The 27,062-nt window shown below is 43.7% G+C and overlaps 2 protein-coding genes across 2 annotated transcripts in view; one reads left to right on the top strand and one right to left on the bottom strand.

Moving 5' to 3' along the window:
• PLPP1 (phospholipid phosphatase 1) overlaps positions 1 to 14,236 on the top strand; it is a gene marked incomplete in the record, with an annotated part of 175,336 nt that extends 161,100 nt beyond the window's left edge. Inside the window, 3 exon segments of the mRNA XM_040339452.1 lie at positions 4,181 to 4,238; positions 10,636 to 10,812; positions 13,400 to 14,236. Coding sequence (XP_040195386.1) covers positions 4,181 to 4,238; positions 10,636 to 10,812; positions 13,400 to 13,528 — 364 coding nt within the window.
• MTREX (Mtr4 exosome RNA helicase) overlaps positions 14,099 to 27,062 on the bottom strand; it is a 116,883-nt gene continuing 103,919 nt past the window's right edge. Inside the window, exons 26-27 of the mRNA XM_040339450.1 lie at positions 22,802 to 22,906; positions 14,099 to 14,372 (exon numbers count right to left, since the gene is read on the bottom strand). Coding sequence (XP_040195384.1) covers positions 14,320 to 14,372; positions 22,802 to 22,906 — 158 coding nt within the window. The 3' untranslated portion in view covers positions 14,099 to 14,319. The remainder of the gene's footprint in view (positions 14,373 to 22,801; positions 22,907 to 27,062) is intronic.

Below are 27,062 nucleotides of genomic sequence, written 5' to 3'. Positions count from 1 at the left end.
GAAGGGCAGCTCCTTCCATGTTGTGTGTGCATCATGCAGGGGCTGGTCCCCATGGAAACGCCTTTGTTGGTGTGCCCGTTATGGCTGAGAAGAATGCGGGCCCATTCCCAGCAATCACTAATTGCACTATGACAATGCACTCACATTTCTGTGTAATATGATTACAAACAAGGACCACGGTATCCCATGGGAGGGCAATGTGAGGATCTGGAAGCTTTCATATGATGAGATGTAAATCGATATTCCCAAAATAACCTGACATTAATTTGGGTCTGCAGTGCCTGTGCACACTCACCACCAATGTAGATTTAGAAGCACTTTTCTTTAAAAAAAAAAAAAAAATGTAAAAGCCCTAATGAATGTCTGTGTTGGAATAATACAAGGCTTTAATGGCTGGAATTTTTTAATTTACTGCAACACATTTTCTACATACCAGGTTTTTGTGATTGGTTAATATAATCTGGTGTTTCCCAAGCGTCGTACATAAATCACCACCCCAGACGATACGATGCCTTGTGAGACTACCAGCTGTAATTCTGTCTGTTACATTGCTGATCTCTGTAGTATAATGTTTGTGTCCTGCATCTATACGTCCACTGGACAGTTCTTTCCTAGTCACCAACAGTGCCAGCATGTTACCAGGCCCCAGTTTTCTCCAGAATGGCCCCCTGCCCACCCCATAAGTGGATACTTCTGGTCTGTAGAGTTTGCTTCCTTCCACGAGTTGCTTTATCAGCATCGTCCCCCACATTGACAGGTATATACTCCATAGTAGGGGTGCCCAACATTTTGAAGAGTTAGGGCCACTTAAGTCAGGGGTGTCAAACTGGTGGTCCTCCAGCTGTTCCGAAACTACAAGTCCCATCATGCCTCTGCCTGTGGGAGTCATGCTTGTAACTGTTAGCCTTGCAATGCCTCATGGGACTTATAGTTTTGCAACAGCTGGAGGGCTGCCAGTTTGACACCCCTGCCTTAAGTGATTTGATAACTGGCCACAGCCCACAATGAGCTATATATATATATAAAAAAATATTCCAACAATATATTAAAACATCGAAAAAGTAGACTGTATCCTAGACATTCAGCTCTATAAAAATCACAGATCGGATGACCATAGGGAGATAACCTGTCAACTTTAGCATATACCATCTGTGTGTTGGACGCTCAACATGTTTCACAGAGAGACCACTGCTTCTTCAGGAGCTTATTATAGAGCAATCATCACACTTAATGCTATGAATGAAGAGTAAAAAAAAAAAAAATTACACCTTTTTTGATTTTGTAAAATACAAATATAGTGAAATCCCCTGCACGCCGTCTTACCCAGGACGAGGTCAAATGCATGGACCCAATGCCTTTGACCTCATTCTGGGTAAAATAGCGTCCAGGGAATTGCATTACATTTGTATTTTATAATATCTAAAAATGGTGTATTCGTTTTTTTCCCCCCTCTTCTTTACTCATAGCATTAAGTGTGATGATTGCTCTATAATACCATATAATAAGCTCCTGAAGAAGCGGTGGTCTCTCCGTGAAACATGTTGGAGTATCCAATACACTGGTCATCTCATCTGTGATTTTATAGAGCTGAATGTCTATGACACAGTCTACTGGGTCTATATTTTTTTTTTTAGCCGATTGTAGGTTTTAATATATTGTTGGAATAAAATTGAATTTTTATACTTATTTTGTGTATGTTAAGCCTTTTTACAATACCATGAAAGTCCATAATAGCCTCAACTCACTCTCCCTTTCATTTGATGGGATGTAGATACCATTTCCATGGTTTAAAACTGGCACTCTTCCACAATGAGCTATGGGCTTTTACTGCCCCTGAAACCGCAAATGTAAATGAACCCTTGCAATTTACCTGCACCACTGCTTTGCTACACTAAGCCATAGACATTTATTACATCTTAGGGGTGTGGTGCACTTTCTGAAAGTGCACCAAAACAGCAGGATAAAATAGAGGTCTATGGCTCGGCGCCGGTAACCTGTGCTGCACCTGCAGAGGTCTATGGCTCGGTGCCGGTAACCTGTGCTGCACCTGCAGAGGTCTATGGCTCGGTGCCGGTAACCTGTGCTGCACCTGCAGATCAGTGTGAAAGCAGCTCAATAACCATTGCAAAACTATTCCCATTGCTAAACTGTGAAATTTAATGAACTGACCTTTTATCTTTCACTTTCTGCCAGCATTGCTGGCTGTTGAAAATATTTTCCCTTTCATAAGTGGAGTGATACCAAATACACTTCGCCCTGGGACAGGAGCCAGCGCTATAGAGGAAACATTGGCTTATGCAGCCCCTGGTGCCAGCCCCATCCACTCTGATGCTCTGAGATGACAGGTCAGCAACCGGTGACCTGGGCTTCTTCACCTGCCATCCCAGAGCAAAAGCTTGTGGGCCACCAGTTGAGCATCCCTACTCTAGTGCGTGTTTACAGATCACATGAAAAGCATGCAGTACTGTCACCATGAAAGCTGCTTCATGCACATAGCTGTGTAAAGGTAAAGTTTTGGCAGGAATTTGAAGGATTCAGTACCAAACAGTCTCTGGGAAATCGTGATTCTAAAGCTTTTTCAGTATTTCGAACCCATTTAAAGTGTTTTTGGGAAAAAAAATAAAAGAAATAACATGTTATACTTATTTGCTTGTGCTATGGTTTTTCACAGAGTGGCCCCCGATCGTCTTCTCTTTGGGTCCCCCACTGTTGCTCCTGGCTGCTCTCCCCCTGCCGAGTGACCAACAATAGCAAGCCTCTTGCTATGGGGACACTCAAGCAAACTCCCTCCCGAGCCATGCTCCTGTCAATAGACATTGACACACCAAGCACAGCTCGACAACCCCCCACCCCCCTCATTGGCTCAGTAGCAGTGAATGACAGCCAGGAGACCTGCTACGCTCATGCACATAGCTGGATCAAGATGGGGCTCAGGTAACTATAAGGCTTCATTTCCACTGGCGTTTTTACAGCCACTGTTAGCCTTTTTTACAGCTTAAAAACACCTGTCCATGTTTATTTTGTAGCTTTAAAAATGCAGCGGTTGCGTTTTTGAGCGTTTAACGTCTGGCGTTTTTACAGCTCTACTCTGGAGCTTCAGAACGCCCTGGTCCTGCGTTTTTTTTACAGCTCAAAAACGCCTATGCCATTTGCAGCTCAAAAACGCCTATGTGGGCATGATGCCATAGAATAACATGGACAGGCGTTTTTAAGCTGTAAAAAACGCTCAGAAAAGTGGCTGGAAAAACGCCAGTGGAAATGAAGCCTAAGGGGGGCTGGGTGAGGTGCTGCATCCACGTTTTTTTTTACCATAATGCATAGAATGTATTAAGGTAAAAAAAAAAACTTCTGCCTTTACAACCACTTTAAAGGTTAACCCCACTTTTTTTAGAAAAAAATAGCAAATAAAAAATATAGCATGTACAATTGCGACTCAAGTCATATTGCAATTGATTAAAAATAATTCCCTTTTAATCTGCAGCGCTGTGATTTTATGTAAAATGCAATATGGCTACCTGGAGGTGTTCTGTACACAGAATGTGTATAGAACGCCCCCCAGAAACATAATTTCCAGTTTGTATGATTAGCTCCCTATTTTTCCCCAGAAGTCTACACCAAGATACAAGTGAAATATCAAGCATTCCCTGCAACAAAAGTTACATTTTTGGTGATACTCCAAATAAGAAATCATGTCTAAAGGGATAGAGGCCCTGCAGGTGCTGCAGCTGGTTGATAAGAAACCACTCCCCATTAGATTCACTTGCCACATGGGCACAGACAAACGCACAGGGATCTGCAATAACGTTTGTAATGGACATAGATCACCCAGAGGGGAATGTTTTTTTTTCTCAGTTACGCCAAGTCAAATAATATATAAATAAAAAATGTACATAAGTTATCCCTAGTGGGTTGAAATACACAAATACATCACCTAATACAGAAGATTGTGTACCTGCTATCAGACAGTGTAGAGAGGGAAAAACCTCACAGTGGAAAATTTGCTCTTCACGGACAGCATTCAGACAACACTGAATTTTGGCAAAAAAGAGGCTCACATATGAGTACATTGTTGGCAAAGAACAGAAGGATTTTAAGCAGTTTATAAAAACCTGGCAATAAATCTATATTATCCTAATAGTAAGATTATACTAACCAGCTGTGTCTTCTTCCCGTCTTCCAGGCTGTCCTTCTATTCGGGCCACTCCTCCTTCTCCATGTACTGCATGCTCTTCCTCGCAGTAAGTATTTTTTAAAATATCTCTTTTAAAGCACATTTGAAGACTTTATTCTGAGTCGTGGTGTATTTAAGGTGCTGGGAGAATTGCACCTTAAAGTGGAACTTTATTCAGAAGATTAAGCAAATCAGCAAAATGGTGGCCTCCAGCAAGAAAAACCAGGAGCAATGCTGGAAGAAATTTACAGCACACTCTCCTTTTGGTAGCATAATCATTAATATGGAATGCATGTTCCTTGCTAAAGAACATTATTTTTATCAAGTTGTTATGGATATAGTTTCACTTTAAATTGACCTTCCCACTATATACAGTTGAACCTCGGATTACGAGCATAATCCGTTCCAGGAGTATGCTCGTAATCCAAAGTACTCGCATGTCAAAGCGAGTATTCCCATTGAAGTCAATGGAAACGAAAATAATTTGTTCCACATTGACTTCAATGGGATGCAATACCAAATGCGGCCAGAGGTGGGGGGGGGGAATGGGGCGCCAGAGAGTGCCAAAAAGGTCCGAGGACACTTCGGCTCGTTTCCTGCGCCCCCGTACCTCAGGCCAAATTTGGTACTATGGGCCAATGTTCGGCTTTTCTCTGCTCCTGCGCCCCCGTACCTCAGGCCAAATGAGGCACTGAAGGCCTAATTTCGGCTCTGCCCGGCCTCTGCACCCCCGTACCTCAGGCCAAATTCGGTACTGCAGGCCTATTTAGCTTGAATTCTGCTTGTCTTGCAAGTCAACACTCGCAAACCGAGTCAGAATAAAAAAAAAAAAAAAAAAAATTGCTTGCAAATCAAAACGCTCTCCAACCAAGTTAAACCGAGGTTCCACTGTAGATAGATATAGATGGATAGATATATATCCATCTATCTACAGTGGAACCTCGGTTTAACTTGGTTGGAGAGCGTTTTGATTTGCAAGCAATTTTTTTTTTTTTTAATTGAGTGATAGATATAGATGGATAGATATATATCCATCTATCACTCAATTAAAAAAAAAAAAAAAAATCACCTTTTGGAGGGACAGTATTACTTTACTAATGGGGGGAGGGGACGACATGCTATTGACACACCCATAAGTGTTGGATAGCAGCAGCAAGAGTGAACATTTGACTTAGACCCCTTTCACTTTGGAGCGGGAGCCGCGGTGGCGGTATAGTGCCGCGGGAATCGGCCGCTAGCGGTGCGGCATTAACCCCCTGCTAGTGGCCGATAAAGGGTTAATACCGGCCCGCAATGCGCCTCTGCAGAGGCGTATTGCTGCGGTTTCCCATTGTTTTAAATGGGAAGGAGCGGTATACATACCGCTCCTCTCACCGCTCCAAAGATGCTGCTGACAGGAGATTTTATTCTCTCCTGCCAGCGCATCGCCTCAGTGTGAAAGCCCTCGGGCTTTTACATTGAGTAGGCAGTGAAGGAGTTTTTCAGGTGGTATAGCAGCGCTATTTTTAGCGCTGTACCGCCTGAAAAACTCCTCAGTGTGAAAGGGGTCTTAATGTCTGCCGAACTGGTAATTCTTTTATAGGGTGCATTTGTTACAGTTTAACATAGTAACAGGGTTGCTTGAATGTGTAAGAACAGGTTTTTGGCTGGAGATGCAATGAACGCCAAACACAGGGGGGGGTCGGGCTTGTCGCATTACATCTAGTGAAAATTGTTGTTTTAGGCCATATACACTCAGGTGCCAGGAGGAAGCAGCTGATGTGAGTCCCCCATGCCTGACACACGCTCCTGGGATGTCCGGGGCAGACAAGTTCATTGAGCCAGATGGCTCATACAATTGCTTAGAGAAGCATTCACATGGCTGTGTGATAAAGGGCCGGTGTCTGGCTCCCTACTGTTATGTTAGTGGATTTGTGTGTTTGCATCTACCCAATATGTCAACGGCTGAAAGACATGGGACCATCTGCCATACTGGTAAGGTAAATACAGGTGCAGAGCGGTGCACAGCAAATAACAGAGCGGGGATGACAAAGAAGCAGCAGTGGAGAATAAAGCACAAAGCCACCATGGACAACATTAAAGCGGTGGTTCCCCCTTAAAAACAACTTTTTTTTATTCCACTGCCCCCCCCACATTACAATCGAATTAAGGCTCTTATTATTTTTATGCTACTGTACATACCTTGATACAGCATATTCACCCGTGCATCCGGGTTGCGAGTCCCACGGGAGTGGGCGTTCCTCACATGCTGTTGATTGACGTTTTGCCCAAAAACGAGCTCTCCCCCCGTCGCGTAAGCCGCGTCACGATTGGCGAAAGGAGCCGAACGGCCATGCGCAGTATAGCGCCGACTCGCCGTTCGGCTCCTTTCACCAACCGTGACGCGGCTTACGCGACAGGGGAGAGCTCGTTTTTGCAAAAAAATAATAAGAGCCTTAATTCGATTGTAATGTGGGGGGGCAGTGGAATAAAAAAAAGTTGTTTTTAAGGGGGAACCACCGCTTTAAGGCCTCATGCACACTGGATGTTTGACGTTTTTACAGCAGCCGTTTTGGGCAGTAGACATTTTTTTCTAATCACTAAACTCGCCCATCAGGTTATCCTATGTGTCACACATAGGCTGTTATCAGCCGTTTTGGGCAGTGGCATTTTTGAGCAGTAAAAAAAGAAAAAAGTGGGTTCTGAGATATGTTTTTCAGCTGTAAAAACGCTCCAACACTGATAAACGCTCAAAAACATTACTTGCCAGCATTTAACTTTTTTAATCCATTGAAAAAAAAAGCTAAAAAACACCAACACGGAAAAACGCTAAAAAAAGCTATTGCAAAAATGTTGAAAAAAGTTGAACGACTCCATGCAAAGCTACTGGCATTTTTATAAAGTTATTTTTAACCACTTAAGCCCCGGACCATTTGGCTGGCCAAAGACCGGGCCACTTTTTGTGATTCGGCACTGCGTCGCTTTAACTGACAATTGCGCAGTCATGCGACGTGGCTCCTAAACAAAATTTACGTTCTCCCCCCCCCCCAAAAAAAATAGAGCTTTCTTTTGGCGGTATTTGATCACCTCTGCAGTTCTAATTTTTTTTTGCTATAAACCAAATTAAAGCGACAATTTTGAAAAAAAAAAATATATTTTTTACTTTGCTATATCTCCAAAAAATATATATATAAAAAAAATGTTTTTCCTTAGTTTAGGCCGATACATATACTTCTACATATTTTTGGTTAAAATAAATCGCAATAAGTGTTTATTGATTTGCACAAAAGTTATAGCGTCTACAAAATAGGGGATGGTTTGTTAGCATTTTTATTAAAACATTTTTTTTTACTAGTAATGGCAGTGATCAGCGATTTTTATCCACACTACGACATTATGGCGGACACATCGAACATTTGACATCATTTTGGGACCAGTCATTTTTACAGCGATCAGTCCTATAAAAATGCACCGATTACTGCAAAAATGACTGATCACTGCTCCCGATGAGAGGGAACAGATAAGTGACATGTCACTAGGAAGAACGGGGAGAGGTTGTGTTTACACCGACATCTCCCTGTTCTTCAGCTCCGTGACACGATCGCAGGACACCGGCGGACATCAAGTCCGCGGGTACTGAGCTTGCAACAGGGTCATGAGCGCGCCGCCGAGCATTACCACACGACGGCAAATTAAAGGGGACCTACCCATTTGCCTGTCCGTGCCATTCTGTTGACGTAAATCTGTGCGCGGCGGTCCTTAAGCAGTTAACGTCCAGTGTGCATGAGGCGTAAAGGGATGGCAAACCTTGGCACCCCAGATGTTTTGGAACTACATTTCCCATGATGCTCCACTACACTGCAGAGTGCATGAGCATCATGGGAAATGTAGTTCCGAAACATCTGGGGTGCCAAGGTTCACCATCACTGAGCTAGGCCAATCCATGTAACCACTTGTGCATAGAGCTTTGGCATCTGATGGTTTGAGACAATTGTCATCCAGCATTAGGTTTAATGACCAGCACACTGACCCAAATTTGCACCTATGCATGAGGCCTTTTACTGGACGATATGGTTTCCAAACAGATTCCTTTTATTTCCTCCCCCAATGTAAACAGTAAATTGTGGATTTTTTTTGTTCTGCACCTGTACTGCATACAGACGCCCATAGACATGAATGGCTGTACGCACATACACCCGTGTAAAAATGTATTCCCTCAACACAGACTCTCAGGGAATTAGATTTTACACCTATATGTGAGTTTTACAAGTACTGGTGTATACTGTACCCATGTACAGCCATTCTAGGTTCAGAACAAAGCCAGGATTTTACGTTGTATGCCCCCAATGCAAGCCTGTGCATGAGACCTTAAAGCCGCAGAGCTAGGATTTTACCAAAACAAGCCTTCCCTCTTCACCAAACCCCAAATCTGTCCTGTAAGGGATGGAGGGGCTTGGTTCACAAAGATGAGATTATTTTAGCAAAGTAATGGAAGTCTTCAAAGGGTTGAATATATCGGTCACAATCTGGAAATAAGGATTCCTCCTGGTGTGTCTACGGGTGGTCTCCATAAATGACACAAGCCTAGTAAGGTTCTCTATATGCGCAGCAGGTCAAGGTTATGGCCGTTGTGGTTACTGGAGAGCATGGCTGGTAAATGCAGATTTTCTGGTGTCTGAGATGCAACTTTAACACTGCATTTAACTTCCAAAAAAAAGGCCTTATTCTCTTCCTGGTGGGGCTAAAATCTCAGCCTCTCCATCACATTGCCGCACACAGAGCCAAGTATTTTGCTGCCAGAAATCTGCTCACTAATGCTTTAAAGAGCTTGGAAAAAAATACCAAGAAAATGATCTCCTATTTAAAGTGTTTTCATTATGGGGGATAACAGGATTTGCTTAGAGTGGTATTATTGTACGGTTTACTATAAACTCCAACTTATAATAAATCGAAACCGCAAACTCTTGCCAAAACTTACAATCAGATGGCATATTTTACTTTTACCAAAAAGTTTACCCGATTTGGCTAGAATTGGAATGAAATCTTATATAGTGTCGTCACCGTGTAGCTTCTGAAAACCAGCGCTATATACTTTTATGTTAGCTTCTAAAACTGGTTATCTGTCTTTCTATGACATAAGTACTTTGAGTCACTGACCTGGAGGAAATTATAAAGCAAGTGAAATCAGGCCTCCTAATCTGCATACCTCTTCCAGGTTTGTGACTCAAATGACAGTCAGTCACTAGATCGCTATGACCGTTTGTGGGTGAATGAGGGCCATTAAAAGCCTCCAAAAACATGAAAGGAAAAAAAATAAAATCCACCTTTACAGTGGGCTCCCCTTACATACTGCAATATACCGAGTAAAAAGCAAAATATATATATTTTTTTATATACTGACGCAGTGTGTCCCTCCAGCACTGAAACCTGTACCTTATGGCTACTTCTGCAAGCCTCCCATGTACTATACAGGGTTAAATAGCCTTATATTGTACATGACGCTGAACCTCCCATCCACAGACCAGAGCTTCAGGCAGAGGAGTAGAATGCCATAGCTGGGTGTATAGTGGCGTCAAGTATCGCAACTTGCACTGCTCCCCCCCCCTAGAAATAACAAGCATTTAACAGCACAGACACCCCCCCCCCCCCCCCCAAGGTGTTTTTCACTCCTATTTCTGGAGTTGGGCTTGAAAATATTACATTGGTGCTCCACGTTGCAGAACATCACAACCAATATTGCAGTGACTGAATCGGACATGTTCTATTCAAACACTTTTCTTATCAGAGGTGTCCTGGGAACCGATGCTGAGCTGTACCAACAGGTTCATAGGCCCTTATGTCCGGTAAAGGATCCCATTGTCTTCATAAAGTTTCTTTTTTGTTATGTGGCATTGACCAGATTAATGTAAATTAAAGCAGATTTTGTCCCCCCCCCCCCCCAAAAAAAAAAAATATGTATCTATACAGTAGCACATTATTAGTACTTACAGTTGCCTAATAGCTCCATTGGAAACCTACCTAAAGCAGTTCCTTGTGATGATGGCAACAATGCTGCACTGCTCCTGAACTCAGAGCTGAGTTGCCACTCTCAGGTAGACCATGTCTGTTTACACAACAGTGGATTGAAAAAAAAATTTTTTGGGTGCATGGCTATCAGTATGGTCACTGCTGATAAACATGCCTATGCTGGACAATTAGTAATACACTGCATTACCATACTTTGCTTTGTGGGGTGCTATTAAGAATGAATGGCACAGCAACACAACAGCGCGCATTATGCACTTTTTCACGTATGGCAGTAATGCATGCTCTAACATTGAGTTACTACAGGGCAACAGGTGAATACAATTTAAAATGTTGTAAACTTTGTGTGAGAAGTGCTTGTAATAGCAGTTGGAGGCAGGCATGTGAAAAAATAAAAAAGTGATAGATCGTCTTTAAATTCCTTTCATACACCTTCATGTCCCTTTTTATCTCTCTTCCAGCTTTATCTTCAGTCCCGAATGAGAGGAGATTGGGCCAGGCTTCTCCGTCCCACCATCCAGTTTGGCCTTGTTGCAGTTTCCATTTATGTTGGTCTTTCTAGAGTATCAGACTACAAACACCACTGGAGTGACGTCCTCGTTGGCCTCATCCAGGGAGCCATTGTGGCAGTCCTTATTGTAAGTGTATTACTGTTGCTAATGAGCTTCTAAAGAAAGTCCTACTCTAAGACGTAGTTGTGAATTTCTGTGCTTCTGTTAGGCTGGGTTCACACTGCAGACGCCCGTTTCAGGGATGAATCAGGCCCAAATTTTTGCCTGAATTCTGAACTGAAAACAGAGTTAAAGGATGCACAGGACCCCTGTGCAATTTGCTTCCACAGCCGCTCCAGAGATGTGTGAACCGACTCCATAGAGAGCCATGCACACTCATGCAAATGGACAGTGTCAGTGTTTTTTTTTTTGTTTGTTTTTTTTAAAAAAAATTTATTATTTATTGCAATTTTTTTTATCAGCCCTGTTGGGGGGCTATGGTGAGATATTAGGGGTCTTTACAGACCTCCGACATCTCCTCTTTGAGACAGGGAAAAGGACACATTCCCCAGTCCCTTTCTCAGCAGCCTCCGTTGCACTGAAAATGAATAGAGAGAAGACAGCGGCTCCTCTTCATTCATTAACTGAGACATCATAATCACAGGAGGTTACAATGTTTCAGTTATGTGAATGGACAGCGTCCGTGATCACTGACTCTGTCCATTCAGAAAACGAAGGAGCCGGTAAACCGGTTTACCAGCTCCTACTCCTGTTCTCCATCCCGACAGATCGAGGGGGATGGCAGCACGGGGAAGAGGGGGACATGGGGGAAGGACACAGAAGAAGAACGGAGGGTGACAGCAGCATGGAGGGGGACTGGAGGACACGGGGACAGTCACCACTGAAAGCCGTGCGCGAGAGAGAGGACCGGCTGGTATCGGAGCATTTGCCTGAGTACAAGTACTCGGGCAAATGCTCGGTATCGATACTAGTATTGGGACAACCGTACATGCAAGCATTCCCTAGAAGGCTCTGGTTGCCTTGCACTTCCCTAAAAAGGTTCATATACACCCCTCAGAATGGCCCAGGGGACACCCCATAAAGGAATATTCACCTGATTTTTGTGCACAAGCTATGCATAGTGCACAGCTTGTGTTCCCAGCATTTTCTAAAAACACTGTATAATAGGACCCCCATATTAAATATTTTCCTCAAATTTGTTTATTATGAAGGCTTTGCTTCCAGTTTAGTATAAAAAGAAAACCAACAAAAACCCAGCTCACTTCCCAACCAGCCTGCAACAAACCAAATTGTTTTAACAGTTCACATTAAACCAGGGGTTTAGTTTGCACACATTTGTAAATACATTCAAATAAGCTGCAGGACCACTTTACAGCAGCCCAGTGTACTGCAGTCCTAACTCTGTACATTTTGAGAGAGTCTCCATAGTTGGAGCAGATATAAATTAATAGACAGATTAAGGGCAGGTATGCCTGGAGGGAGCCCACCCCTCCTTAAAGGTACAGGAGACGAGCTGGGACACTCAGCGACAGCACAATGGCAGAGAAGGTATTCAGTGCACCCATTAACCAAAGTTCAAACAAATGGCAACCACCTATAACTGGCCTTTGCAGCCTCCAGTTTATTAACCACTTCCCGACCTCCTCATGTACATTTACGTCGGCAGAATGGCACGGACAGGCACAATCACGTACCTGTACGTCCTCTGCTAGACGTGGGTGGGGGGTCGGGTCCGCTCGGGGAGCGATCCGGGACGACGGCGCGGCTATTTGTTTATAGCCGCTCCGTCGAGATCGCTCCCCGGAGCTGAAGAACGGGGAGAGCCGTGTGTAAACACGGCTTCCCCGTGCTTCACTGTGTCGGCGCATCGAGCGCGTCATTCCCTTTATAGGGAAGACACGATCGATGACGTCATTCCTACAGCCACACCCCCCTACACTAGTAAACACACACAAAGTAAACTCTAACTCCTACAGCCCCCCCTGTGGTTAACTCCCAAACTGCAACTGTCATTTTCACAATAAAGAATGCAATTTAAATGCATTTTTTGCTGTGAAAATGACAATTGTCCCAAAAATGTGTCAAAATTGTCCGAAGTGTCCGCCATAATGTCGCAGTCACGAAAAAAATCGCTGATCGCCGCCATTAGTAGTAAAAAAAAATAAAAAAGCAAAAAAACTATCCCCTATTTTGTAAACGCTATAAATTTTGCGCAAACCAACCGATAAACGATTATTGCGATTTTTTTTACCAAAAATAGGTAGAAGAATACGTATCGGCCTAAACTGAGGGAAAAAATGTTTTTATATATGTTTTGGGGGGATATTTATTACAGCAAAAAGTAAAAAATATAATTTTTTTTCAAAATTGTCGCTCTATTTTTGTTTATAGCGCAAAAAATAAAAACCGCAGAGGTGATCAAATACCACCAAAAGAACGCTCTATTTGTGGGGATAAATGGACGCCAATTTTGTTTGGGAGCCACGTCGCACGACCGCGCAATTGTCTGTTAAAGCGACGCAGTCCCGAACTGTAAAAACCCCTTGGGTCTTTAGGCAGCAATATGGTCCGGGGCTTAAGTGGTTAAAGCTGTAGAGACACCACCTCCAATCCGCATGCGCTATACTACACTACTAAAAATGCAACATGTAAGCTGTAAAAGAAAAAAAAAATGTTGTAGTTCTCCTTTAACATTCTGTCTTGTATTGCACAGGTTGTGTACGTGTCAGATTTTTTCAAAGACAAGAAGAACAGCTTCAATCCCAAAGAGGAGGATTCACACACTACGCTGCACGAGACATCAACCAACGGGAACCACTATGGAAGCGGCCACCAGCCATGAAGCCACTTCTGCCAGTATCCTGCTTTCACCACAAAGCATTGACACAAGTTCTGTTCTCTTAACTAGCCTTTAGGGCTAAACACCACAAGCAGTTTTAATTTCAAGCTGAGTGATTTAATCCAATGGTTGTTAGGCATTTTACCACACAGGCTGTGTGCTGTAAAGAAGATAACTGCCAGCAAGAGATTCAATGGCTTACTAGCATGAGACTAAATCTGCTTGTGTAGGTTAGTCCTTTGCCTTCAGTGCTGGAGACGCTGACCCTGCATGGCACTCTAGCACTTAAGCATGTGATCTGCATTTGTTGCCTATACACCATGCCGGCAGCCATTCTGTAAGCTAAACAGCCATTGGTGAAAACACAGCCTGGCCATGCAGTATACATAATGGCTTTGTGTGTTGTGTATAGGAGACTTATGCTATGGAATGCTGCTGCTATACCTGTCAGATGCCCACTTTGTATATAGTTATAAAGAACACCTTTTTATGTATATGTTATAGCTTTAAAATTTTTAAATAAAACTTGTTTAATGCTTTTATCAACTATACAGAGACACAATACAAGAAATGTGGTATTCAAATTGTAAATTTTTTTTAATTAAAATAGTGTGGTAATGGTATGTACAAACAAGTAATATTGCTATGCACGAACGTTGCTTGGTTCTGCACACTGTAACACCAAAACAATAAAACGGTTTATATAAACAATATCGGTCTTGCATGGATGAATTTGTACAAACTTTAAAAAAAAGGTTTTGTTGGATCAAAACTGGCGATGAATCTCATCTCCGCTACAAATACAAGCTGGCAGCAAAGACAATGTCCCTCTTGATTTTTGTAATACCTGTGAGAAAAAATAAAAAATAAAAACATAAACCTCTAGCTAAACAGTTAAATATACATATAAAATTATATTACACAGAGAAAAAAAAAAAAAAGAAGCAAGAAACATTACACACGCACACAATTATATATACAATTGTGTGCATGTGTAATTTTTTTGTGTGTTATATATATAAAAAAATATATGACATACGGTGTATACACACACACACCCCCCCCCCCTTTACAATATTTTTGGAAATCAACGTGGAATACTCCCCTCAGGTTGGATGGCTTCCGGGTCCCAATCACTGCCCATTGCCATTTGCCAAGCAGGGACGACATCACTCCCACACATGTGCAGAAATTCAGTCAGATTCACATTGCCGAATTTGTACCATGAGCGGTGTCATTTGTGTCAAGCTATAGGCTGCTAAACAGCATAAGGAATGTGGCCTCCGATAGTCCTTCGACAATCAATTTTTATAGAAAAGCATTCCTACTGGCTACCTAATTTTTAACTTGCAGCTTGGCGTATGACAACAAAAGACATTATTATGGTAACCAACAGTTGAGTTGAGAAATTACTCCCATTAAGAACTACAAAAGGTGTTTTTATTATATATTACATGAAGATGCTCTTTAATTGTATAGATCAGGCCGTGTCCATTAAATTGTACCAAAAGCAGCAGATGTTGAAGTCACTGTAATGAACTTGTTGGAAGGCTTTAAGGGAAAAAAAAAATAAATTTGAAAAAAAAAAAAAAAAAAAAAAAAGAAGAGGTGTCAATGGGATTAAACCTCCTCTGTGCCATGAACAAAAGGTGGAGCTGTGTGAAAATTCTGCTAATTACACTCTGGAAATCACACATTAAAGAAAATATCCGATGCAAGGTCTGGGCTACACCCAGCAATTACAATTTCTTTTTTTTTTTTTTTTTACAGACAGTTTATTTTGCTCTGCCTTTGGTGCCAGGAATAGAAAAGGCCATTTTGTACATATTTTAGTGTCTATAGACGACACTACAATCATCCAAAACACACATTAAGTTAAAGCAAAGCGCCAGTCTTAAGAAATTGTTTGATAAAAGCACCCCCGTGATTCTTAGTACTTATACTATATTTGGATATTGCCATAACTGTCCTCATACCTGTGAATCTGTAATCTTACTTGATCTTGGAAACAGGCAGCGGTCATCAAGGATGTGGGCATCTGAAGCCTGCTCCTGTGTATTTCCAGGATTCGGTGCAGCTGGCTACCCTGCATGCACCTCCCTATATCGTGCCTACACAGTAATGACACCGCACTTAATTACAGGTTGCTGGCGAAATGGTGGCATCAGCGGAAGTTCCCGCCCCATTGTTATGACAACCCGGCAACCAGATACCTCGGAATCTCATGACCGTACAAGTATTGGCTGTCTTAGGAGTCCTGGGATGACCGATATCCCAGGAGTCAACAGGCCCGGCTGATGACATGGTGGCGGGCTGCGACTGGAAGTCGCAGGGAAGACCAATTAAGATAGGCTTCTACAAAATCGCTATGGGTGCACAATGGGGCAATTATGAAAAATGAGTAGCTGTACGGTGGCTCGTGCAGCTGCCGGCAGGCGCGCTATCGCTGTGAGGCGTGTGCACATGGGTCTGGCGGACTATGTCCGCCGGCAACCCGCGATCGCCTAGTACAGAGGCAGAATGGGGATCTGCCAGTGTAAACAAGCGGATCCCCTTTCTGCCAGACGACATGACAGATCTACTGTTCCCAGTGATCGGGAACAGTAATCTGTCATGTCCCTGGCAGCCCATCGCTCCTACAGATAGAACACACCTAGGGAACACATTTAACAACTTGATCGTCCCTAGTGTTAACACCTTCCCTACCAGTGTAATTTTTACATTGATCAGTGCATTATTTTTTTTTAGCACTGATGTAATGTCACTGGTCCCTAAAAAGTGTAATTTGGAGTCGGCTTTGTCCGCTGCAGTCTCACTAAAAATCTCAGATCTGGTTTTAGATTTCTGCAAAAAGGTGGATCTTCATCTTCAAAATTAAAAGGCATTTCTGTGCACCCCTCCACTCCGCTTCCTGAATATTTTTTTTTTCATGTTTACCCCTTTTTTTTCTGAAAAAGTTTGGTCCCATCTCTAATGCACATGATTAATCTAGGCATGCTGTGCCATCTGGAATTTGTAGCTCAACTACCGGAAAGCCTTAGGGTGTCATTCACAGAGGAGGAGGGGGGCGGACCCAGAGGCGCATTATCAGGAGGCCTGATGGTTGAACTCCTCTCACACAAACATGGCGGTACGGGAGCCCAGTGGCGGCTGCTGAGAAGAGGATCTCAGCAGGAAAACGCTGAATCCGCTGGGTGGGTGAATAGGTGAACTGTGGAGTATCAATCACAAGGTAAGCAGGACTTAAAGCAGATCTTCACCTACTCACCACCCTTTTTTTTGGCTTTTGTCTAAATGAGCCTTAGCATGTGTGTACAAACTTGCTATGCACATGTGCCATCACTTTCAACATGCTAGACCCAACCCAAGCAATGGAGGGGGTTGAGGAACGACCTGGTTACCTACCTCCTAAAAACGGCTAAGAGAATTCTGTGGAAAATATATTTAAAACGTTTCAGATATGGTGCAAAGAGCTGTCCCACAGAACTGCTGAGAGTCAAATACCATTTAACAGATCTATAAATACATACCATAAATATATGTATCCGAGAGACACCTTAGATTGAAAGCTCACTAAAGGCAAATACTAATGTATAGTATGTAAAGTGCTGCGTAGATTGCCAGCACTATATCAATGCCTGCAAGACTCAAAATGTATAGTAAAAGCCAAATGGACCAAAAGACTACATTGATGAATACACATGCATGCTGTATCACACAGAGCGCAGCATGTATAGGGAAGATCGCTCAGTGTTATTCTAGTCCATGTGTGAAGGTTTGGCCTGTAGTATGCATCTTGCAGAGTTTGGGCAGAAGCTATGCTTCTGCTTGATGAGACCCTCATCTTGGGCCTGCTGCTTGAATAAATACTGAAAAGTTTTCAGTGTATAAAAAGTATATTGAAGTGCTGAATCGAACACAAATCTCTAACATTCTGCCTATTGAAATACACCTAAACTTTCTGGAGGACATTTATTTCACAGCAATGATGCAAGTTCATGTTTGTCAAATGAGTGAGCTTCTTGGAAAACATTTTTGGTTTATTTATAAAATTGTCGTCTTTAACCACTTCATTACCCGCCCATAGTCATATGACGTCCACAGATGGGATCTCCCATCCTTGGTGGACGTCATACATCAGATGTCATTCTTTCATGCCAGCGATTCTGTGCACAGCGATCAAAGCGGCAGTTCCGGCGCTTGATCGTTCTTTTAGGCGGTGGGAAGGGACACCCCCCCTCTCCCATCCGGTGTTTCTCCGGGCTCTCCCGTGCCATCGGGGGCCCTGGGAATTAATCGGCCGGCGTTGCATGGGGATCATTGAGATTTCTCTCTATGACCGTTGGAGTCCCGGGCGCGACGTTATGACATCACGCTCGGGTTCCTGGAAGTAAACAATGCCGCAATTTCGGGCTAGTAAGCATGAGATCGGTGATTCATTTTTCCCGATCTCATGCTTTCCAGCCCGGAGGAGAGATGCGGGGTCTTATTGATTGAGGACCTGTCACGAACCATTCCTATTACAAGGGATGTTTACATTCCTTGTAATAGGAATAAAAGTGATCAAAAAAATAAAAAAGTGTCGCATATGGAGATTTTTAAGTACCGAAGTTTGGCGCCATTCCATGTGTGTGCAATTTCAAAGCGTGACATGTTGGGTATCTTTACTCAGCGTACCATCTTTCATATTTTACAAAAAAAATTGGGCTAACTTAGCCGTTTTGTTGTTTTTAAATTCATGAAAACATGGTTTCCAAAAAAAGGCGTTTGAAAAATTGCGCAAATACCGTGCAAGATAAAAGGTTGCAATGACCGTTATTTTATTCCCTAGGGTGTCTGCTAAAAAAACATATATAATGTTTGGGGGTTCCGAGTAATTTGGGGTTAGTTATCCGCTCCGATTGCAATTACAAGAAAGCTGACCATTGGCTGCAAACAGTACAGGCACTTAAAGACCGGTGACCTACCAGGTATGTGAATGGTTGGCAAGTGGTTAATATTCATGATTACTTGCGTTTTTGCAGCCACTTTGAGGTTAATGGACAATAGCCCAAAAATAGGTAGGGATCCCTGCCTGGCTATAACACTTCACGGCTCCGCTAAGCCTCAGTTTTGCAGCAATGAGGATTAGACAAGAGAGGGGCCTCTGTCTTGTGATGTACTCCAAGAACAAAATTTCACAGGTAAACCAAAAGTCCCAATTACTTAATACATCACAGGACACAGAGCACTTTCATATGCATGACCAAGACAATTAACATAAGGGGTGGGCAACACAAACATTCTCAAAACGCCAAAAAACATGGGAAAACACTTTCCTGGGAGGTCGACTTTCTTGCCTTGAGAAGGGTAAGGCAGGGATTTAAAGAGTCAAAAACACCTATGAATTTCATTAATTGGGCTTCAACATGCCATCAAAGAAAGACTGAAACAAGATGAAAGATCAAATCTGGCTGATCTGGAAGAGCCCGAGGCTCATCCACCAAGAGAACCACATTCTTCTTGGCCAAGCAGGTGCTACTAGAACTATCTGAATGCCCTCTGCCATTATCCTGCAGAACAGGCGAGGAAGAAGCTGAAGTGCAGGGAAGACAGGCTGGTTGTACCAAAGCCGATGGATGGATCAAATTAGGTACAACCAACCTGCCCATAGATGGATGAAATCTCGGCTGGTCCCTGCTGAACGAGCTGAGGTTCAATCCATCTATGAGGGGTTTGGCTCTACGGACTACAGATGCCGAGTCAGAACCAAGGCTGACTTCTGAAGGTTCAGAGTCCAGCTAAACCTTTCCAGACTTCTGGACATTTGGAGTCAGTCTTCTCCCTGAAGTGCAGGTTGTCCAGGTACCCCACAATGGGGATACCCTGGGTACTCAACAATGGCAGAACTGGAGCTAACATCTTGGTAAACACCCTCGGGTCCAGGGACACAAATATGTAAGGGCAATTCTCCACTTCAAATTGCAGAAACCATCGACGAGGCTAGAAAATTGGGGCATACAAGGTAAGCATTCTTGAATTTCAGTGACACCAAAAGTCCTATGCATAAAAGTGAAGCAATCACCGATAGGGCGGATTGGATTGCAGCTTGAATTACTGAGCTTTCAGGAACTTAAGGTCCAGAATAGGCTGGATGTCTCAGGGGAGGTGGCGATTGGTTTGGAGAAACACAGGTATATATTTTTTGGGGAAAGTTCAGCTTTAGAATTTGATGGTATTTATCAAAGTACACAGCCATTCACATATTTACTGTATGTAGGGTGAAATTTTGTTGCATACAATCATTTTATGTATGTCATCAATTACCTTTACACACAAGTGTCACTTTACTTATTTATTTATTATTTTTTACTTAGGGAATCTGTTCCTGAGTAAACATCAGTCAAGACCCAAGTAATGTTGAGTATAGGCGTGTAAAGGTGCATAAGCTTATAGATCAGTGATTCTCAACCTGGGGGTCGGGACCCCCTCGAGGGTCAAATGACGATTTGCCAGGGGTCTCGGAATCCTGGGCTGCACTCGCAGCCTTTTCGCAGCCACCCAGGAGGGCAGCCCCTGGAACCTGTGGCTGCCCATTCAGTTCACAGCATGGCGTTGGGGCAGACTCTAGAGGTCAGCTGACTGGTGAGGAATGTGAAGTGGGAGGGGCTGGAGGAGACCCTATCTCGTGATTTCGGCATAGTTGTCACTGCTGCGAGACACCACAAAGTCGGAAACACAGTGAGTAACGCTACCTGTGATTAAAGTTTCCATTAAAAGTCCCCACTACAGTTCTTAGATCAGCAGATGACCTTGATCAAGAGCACCAAAGTTGGCTGATCAGAACTCCCCCCAGCACTGCCACTGATCCCAACTCTTTATCTCCCCCCAAGGAGTAAGAGAAGGAATACATATAGAGAATACATAAAAGGGAGAGGAAAAGAGGGGGAGGAACAAAGAAAAAAAAAGGAAGAGAAAGAACAAGAAAAACGGCTAGAGAGGGATGGAGGGGGAAAAAAAAATATTGTACGAGTAGAAGGGACTCAGGGAGTCCTAAATGTCCGTCGGTTAGGGGCGAAATTACTTGTCTTGCCCTTGGGTGCCGACAACCAATGCTACGAAAATTCTACTGTTAGGGGTCCCCACAACTTGGGAAATTTTATCAAGGGGTCACGACACTAGAAAGATACCACTGTTATAGATGATTAAAAGACATGTATGCAAGTAAATTACTGCACTCAAATGTTCAATTAAAAAAAAAAAAAATTCATGGCTCTGATCTTTACCCAGCTGCGTACATTGTTCCAAAAACAATGCATCTCATTTCAAATCAGAAAAAAAAATTGAGGCCCAAGAAGAATCTCTACTTGGGGGGACATACTATAGGCTCAATCTACAGACACTTCGGGAGAAGTATTTGTTTAGCAGTTATTTTCAGTTACATCCAATGTGATTTGATTACAAATGTTAAAGCTTTTTGAATCAAACCCTAGGTCTCCTCTGCAATAAAAACTGCTTATTTTCCTGCTGGCTTGTTTTTTTTCTCCTACAACTAAAAAGGTATTTTGAAAGAGGAATGATAAAAATCACTGATACTGTCGGTCTCATTAAAGATGTTTTTAGCCACTATTGCAACATTCACTATAAAAAGTGTATAAATGAGCTTAGTAAATAACCAAAAAACTACAACTTGGAATACAGGCTACTCCAGGGAGGGTGCATGTTCGTTCCAATGTCCTGTAAAGCGAATTTGGAACTCAAATTCCAGGGCTCACCGATATGCAAAATATTCCTAGCACCGGTGTTTGCCATCTCTGGCCAACCCCCCCATTGTATCTTACCATTTGCTTAGTGGGGCTGTCCATTTACATATCTTTGTGGAGTTGGGGGTGGGATAGGGCAAGTAAGAACTGGCGACCACAGGAGCCATTTTCTTTTATTGCATAGATATCTGGGGATTGTGCTCTTCAGGCAATCAGACATGATATGCAGGCACAAGGAAGTACCCATTACCAAATCAATTCATGTGTCCGATTGTACCAACAGGCTGGTATAAAATTAGCTTATGATTGTCCAAGATAAAAAAAATGCTATATGTGCCACTTAGAGCTGCCACGATTAATCGCAATGTTTATTCAAACACCCCCCCCCCCCCCCCCGTCTCCCCCCCGTGCAATGTCCAGCCTCAAATGCCTCGATTTTTCGCGCCCCCCCCCCTGATGTAGACTGGACCGAGGAGAAGACGTCGGAACCAGCATGGAACGCAAATGTCGGCTATATCGGAACCGACGTCAGTTAGCAGAGACTGATGTGCCACTGGATGGATGCCTGAGCGGGCGTGGGCGGTACCATGTCCTCTTGGCTGAGAAACACCGCAGTGAGGACATATTTAATCATATATACTACGCAACTATATTACTGTACTTACTGCTTGATTGATTGATATACCCAGAGCAGAAAGAAAGCCCATGACATAGGAGGGGGTAATCTCAGTCCTCCTTATGTCACCATGCTGCACACCTCCCACAGTCATCTACATTTAAAAAATTGTTAATTTAAAAAGAAAAAAATCGACTGTATATCAAAGTTAAACGCAAAAAAAAAAAAAATGTATGTATGTATGTATGTATGTATGTATGTATGTATGCATACAATATATACATCTACACTTTTAAATTTTTATATAGATTTCTTTATTAACAATTTTAAAATGTAGTTTTGTGGGTGGTGTGCAGCATGGTGACATAGGGAGGACAGCGATTTTTTGAGAATCGTGAGAGAATTGTGATCTGTATCCTAAGCAAAAGAATCGCGATTCTCATTTTTCCCAAAATCGTGCAGCTCCAATGTCACGCAATCAGTCAGCCTGTTAAACCTGTTGAGATATCAGTCACATAAGAAAAACAATATCTTCAGTGGGTAGGCAGAGAAGACTGCATGTGAGAGGAAATAGTAAGGAGCAACCACTGTATAGTACTGGGTTGGTTGGATCAGCACTCGGTACTCAGCAAAATGACATATTTGATGGAAAAGGCAGCACTTTTTAATTTGGGTATTTAGATGTTTGCCCAGAGTTCCACCATCTAATCTGTTATAGTACTACTATAGTAGCATGCAGACAACAGAGGAACACAGACTAGAGTAGGCATTCATCATCCACTTTCAATACAAAATAAATCACATCTCTAGAAAACTAGACCGGGCATCAAACAACCCCTCTCATATCCTATCACTACATTACATCAGCCCAGATGAGCCCACTGTACTGCCTGGCATAGGGTACAATCATCCACCTACCTTCTGCAAACTTGTTCTCCAGCTCTGTGTTCCCTATGGCTTTGGCGGCCAGGCACATCTGGCGCATCAATTCTTCCAGACGCCTCATGCAGCGAATAATACTACCTGAAAGAAGTTAAATGTAAACTTATTTCCAATGATACCACTCTGTTAAGTAGCTATACAATGACACACAGATGAAGATATCATGAGGGGAAATATCTGAGATAAATACCTGGAGGTGATACACAATTTTTAGGCATTAATAAAATAAATGCATCTGATGCGTGGTCCACGTTAAGCAATATCGGAGAAAGAGAACAGCCATTTTGTGTCCATCACTGCACAGCACGGAAGTATGTTGGGTGACAAGACAAAAGTATATATACACCAGCTTTCATCTCACTGGAGGGACACAGCTGACTATATCACATACACTATGTTACCACAACTATTGGGACGCCTGCCTGTACACGCACATTAACTTTAATGGCATCCCAGTCTTAGTCCGTAGGATTCAATAACGAGTTGGCCCACCCTTTGCAGGCCAGTCAGATTCCACCACCCCAAACTCGCTCATCCATGTCTTTATGGACCTTACTTTCTGCACTGGTCCAAATAATTTGGTGGAGGGGGGGGATTAGGGTGTGGGGTTGTTTTTCAGGGATTGGCCCCTTAGTTCCAGTGAAGGGAACCCTTAAGGCGTCAGCATACCAAGACATTTTGGACAATTTTATGCTCCCAACTTTGTGGGAACAGTTTGGAGATGGGCCCTTCCTGTTCCGACATGACGCCAGTGCACAAAGCAAGGTCCATAAAGAGATGGATGAGCGAGTTTAGGGTGGAGAAACTTGACTGGTTCCCTTCCCTGGAACCAAGGGGCCAAGCACAACCCTGCACCATAATCCCCCCCTCCACCAAATGATTTGGACCAGTGCACACACAAGGTCCATAAAAGACATGGATAAGAGAGTTTGGGGTGGAGGAATCTGAATCTTGATCTCAACCCGATAGAACATTTTTGGGATGAAGTAAAGCGGAGACTGCGAGTCAGGCCTTCTCATCCAACACCAGTGCCTGACCTCAAAAATACGCTTCTGGAAGAATGGTCAAACATTCCCATAGACACACTCCTAAACTTTGTGGACAGCCTTCCCAGAAGAGTTGAAGCTTTTATAGCTGCAAAGGGTGGGCCAACTCAATATTGAACCCCATGAACTAAGACTGGGATGCGATCAAAAAAAAATCACACAGGATCCTTTTCACATGTTAACGCATCCGATTCGCCTATATGTGAACCGAGCCTAAAAGGCAATTTTTTTTTTAAAATGACAAACATGTCAAACTTGCCTGCTCTGTGCAGCACTTTTACACAGAGCAGCCGCGATCCTCTTCGCAGGTCTTATGCCGGTGCTCCTGGCCCCCTCCCTCCTGCCAAGTGCCCCCAGAGCAAGCAGTTTGCAAAAGGGGCACCAAAGCTGGCTCATTCAATTGTCAAAATAGCACAGTGCTGAATAGCGAAAAATGGAATGGTCGTGAAGAGGGTAAAACCTTCCAGAGCTGAAGTGGTTATTTTATACTCAGAGATCAGGCCTGCCTGATGGAGCAACTAAAGTGACGGTGACCTTAGGTCATGGGTCTTCAAACTATGGCCCTCCAGCTGTTCAGGAACTACAATTCCCATAATGCCTAGTCATGTCTGTGAATGTCAGAGTTTTACAATGCCTCTTGGGATGTGTAGTTCCGGAACAGCTGGGGGGCCGTAGTTTGAGGATCCCTGCCTTAGGTTGTCCATACAAACTAAGGATACATTCTGCATGTTAGGTCCGCTTGCACATAGCAATGCATCCCAATACCCCTCCTATGCAAGACATTAGGCAAAGTAGTGTATGTGGGTGGAACACACTGGAGGATGAAAGACCTGGACACTGCACAGGCAGCATTGGTGGTAAATGCGCCATGAAAAGCAATTATATCGATATACATAAATGGTGAAAAACGTGCAAAACACACCAAAAAAACTGTATAAAGAAGGCAATATAAATGCTTAATAACCTGGTCAATTCAGTTTCAGGAGGAGCCCGGCGACGTCACTCCCGGGTCCCAGCCGTGAGTCTCTGATCTATGCAAGGTTGAACACTGCGTTTTTATATGCAAGTTTGCTTCTGCTCAATAAACTACTTTGATTACTACGCTATGGAGATCTCCAACTATTCTACGTGAGTTTTGAATGGAGGAGTGTGGAGGAGAGCAAATGGGATATTACAGTGGCATTCCCTTTCCAACAATTGGAATATACCTTATCTGGCTGGATGCTCCAAGGAAAGGAGTCTGTTAAATATCCTTGATGGGCAAAGCAGCAGAGGCGTTACTAGACCTACAGTGGTCTTAACTTAAAATGAGAAGCTGACTGGGGACTTTAACATCAGCCCGGACCCTATGCTAGACACTTCGAAAGAACAAGACCACTCACTCTAACGCCTTTCTGCGGCACTTCAGGAGGACACTTCAGGGCCACACTTTGGTGGACTACTGGAGGGCCCTCCATGCTACGGAAAGGGACTATAGTTATTTTTCTAGTGTTCACAAGGTTTATACTAGAATCGACATGCTTCTGGTGGACCAGGACGCACTTGACCTTCTCCTAGGGGCAACTATTGACCAAATCACTATATCTGACCATGCCCCAGTGACTCTCATGCTTTCTCCGTCTCAGGCACTCTCTAGGGTCAGGACTTGGAGGCTCAACGAAAACTTGCTGGATGATCTGGGGGTGGTGGCAGGGGTGCAGGAGACTTTGACGCACTATTTTCAGGAAAACACCAATGATGAGGTGGGTGGGGGCATCCTGTGGGAGGGTCACAAAGCAGTGGTTCGTGGCACCTTTATTGCTTTGGGTGCCAAACTGAACAAAGAGAGGCAGGTGGACTTCCAGCGTGTGCTGCATGCGCTTAGGCAGGCTGAGCTCAGCCATAAGAAGACGTCGGGTCCAGAAGACCTTAATCGACTTAACGAACTTAGATTGCTTTTCTCGAAATTATTAGATCGTAAATTAATCGTAAACTGAGATATATGGCCCATACCTATTATGAGCAGGGTAACAAATGTGGCCGGTTGTTGGCTCGTGCTCTTTGAAAGAAGAGGCTCCTAGCTCATGTGCACCAATTACTGTCCCCTGGGGGTGAACAAGCACAGCATACCTCAAAAATCGGCTCGTTGTTTCGAGACTACTATGAGTCTCTGTATAACCTGGACTCCGCCTCCTCTCTTGCAGCAGTGACTCTCAAACGGGCTAAAATTGAAGAATATCTCTCATCGATTGGGCTCCCTTCCCTTAGATCAGGTGACGGACTTAGAGCGTCCTATTGCCCCGGCCGAACTGTTAAACACTATTAAATCCTTGCCCTCGGGCAAAAGCCCGGGACCGGATGGGTTCACTAGGGCCTATTACCTGAAGTTTTTTGACACATTGAAGGTCCCTTTTTGTGCCCACCTTAACTCCCTGGCAACGTCCGGCGGCCTCCCGCAGGAGACCTCGCTGGCGCACATTACGGTGCTCCCTAAAGAAGGCAAGGACCCCACCCAACCGCAGAGCTACAGGCCGATATCCCTTCTGAACACCGACCTAAAAATTCTCTAAAATACTGGCCAACCGACTGAAACACCTTATCCCCAACTTGATACATGCTGATCAGACTGGCTTTGTGGTAGGTCGGGAGGCCAGGGACAATTCCAATAGGGCCCTGCAGCTCATACATTGGGCGCACACACGGGATCGAATGCCTCCTTATCTGATATTATCCACCGACGCGGAGAAGGCATTCGATCGCGTGGACTGGGATTTTCTCCGCGCGGTACTTGTGAAGACAGGTCTAGGCCCGCACATGCTACGCTGGATCTCCGCCCTATATGTTTCACCAACGGCCCGAGTTAAGGTGAATGGTGGCCTCTCTGGGGTGTTCCCCATTCGGAATGGCACGAGACAGGGTTGCCCGCTCTCGCCCCTCCTGTTTGCTCTGGTCTTGGAACCATTGCTGCAGAAGGTCAGGGCGAATCCGGACATCAGGGGGGTGCAGGCGGGCTCCCTTGAACATAAACTATCTGCCTACGCAGACGACATACTGTTTCATGTCGTTGACCCCTTTTTCTCGTTGCCGAACCTGATGAGGGAACTGACCGCATATGGGGAGGTCTCCAATTTTAAAGTAAACCTCACGAAATCGGAAATTCTGCCGATCACTGTTCCGCAGACGTTGATGTCTACCCTGAGGGATTCCTTCCC

Source organism: Rana temporaria, chromosome 1, assembly GCF_905171775.1.
Source record: "Rana temporaria chromosome 1, aRanTem1.1, whole genome shotgun sequence".
Classification (NCBI taxonomy): domain Eukaryota; kingdom Metazoa; phylum Chordata; class Amphibia; order Anura; family Ranidae; genus Rana; species Rana temporaria.
This window is presented reverse-complemented; position numbering and strand designations above follow the sequence as displayed.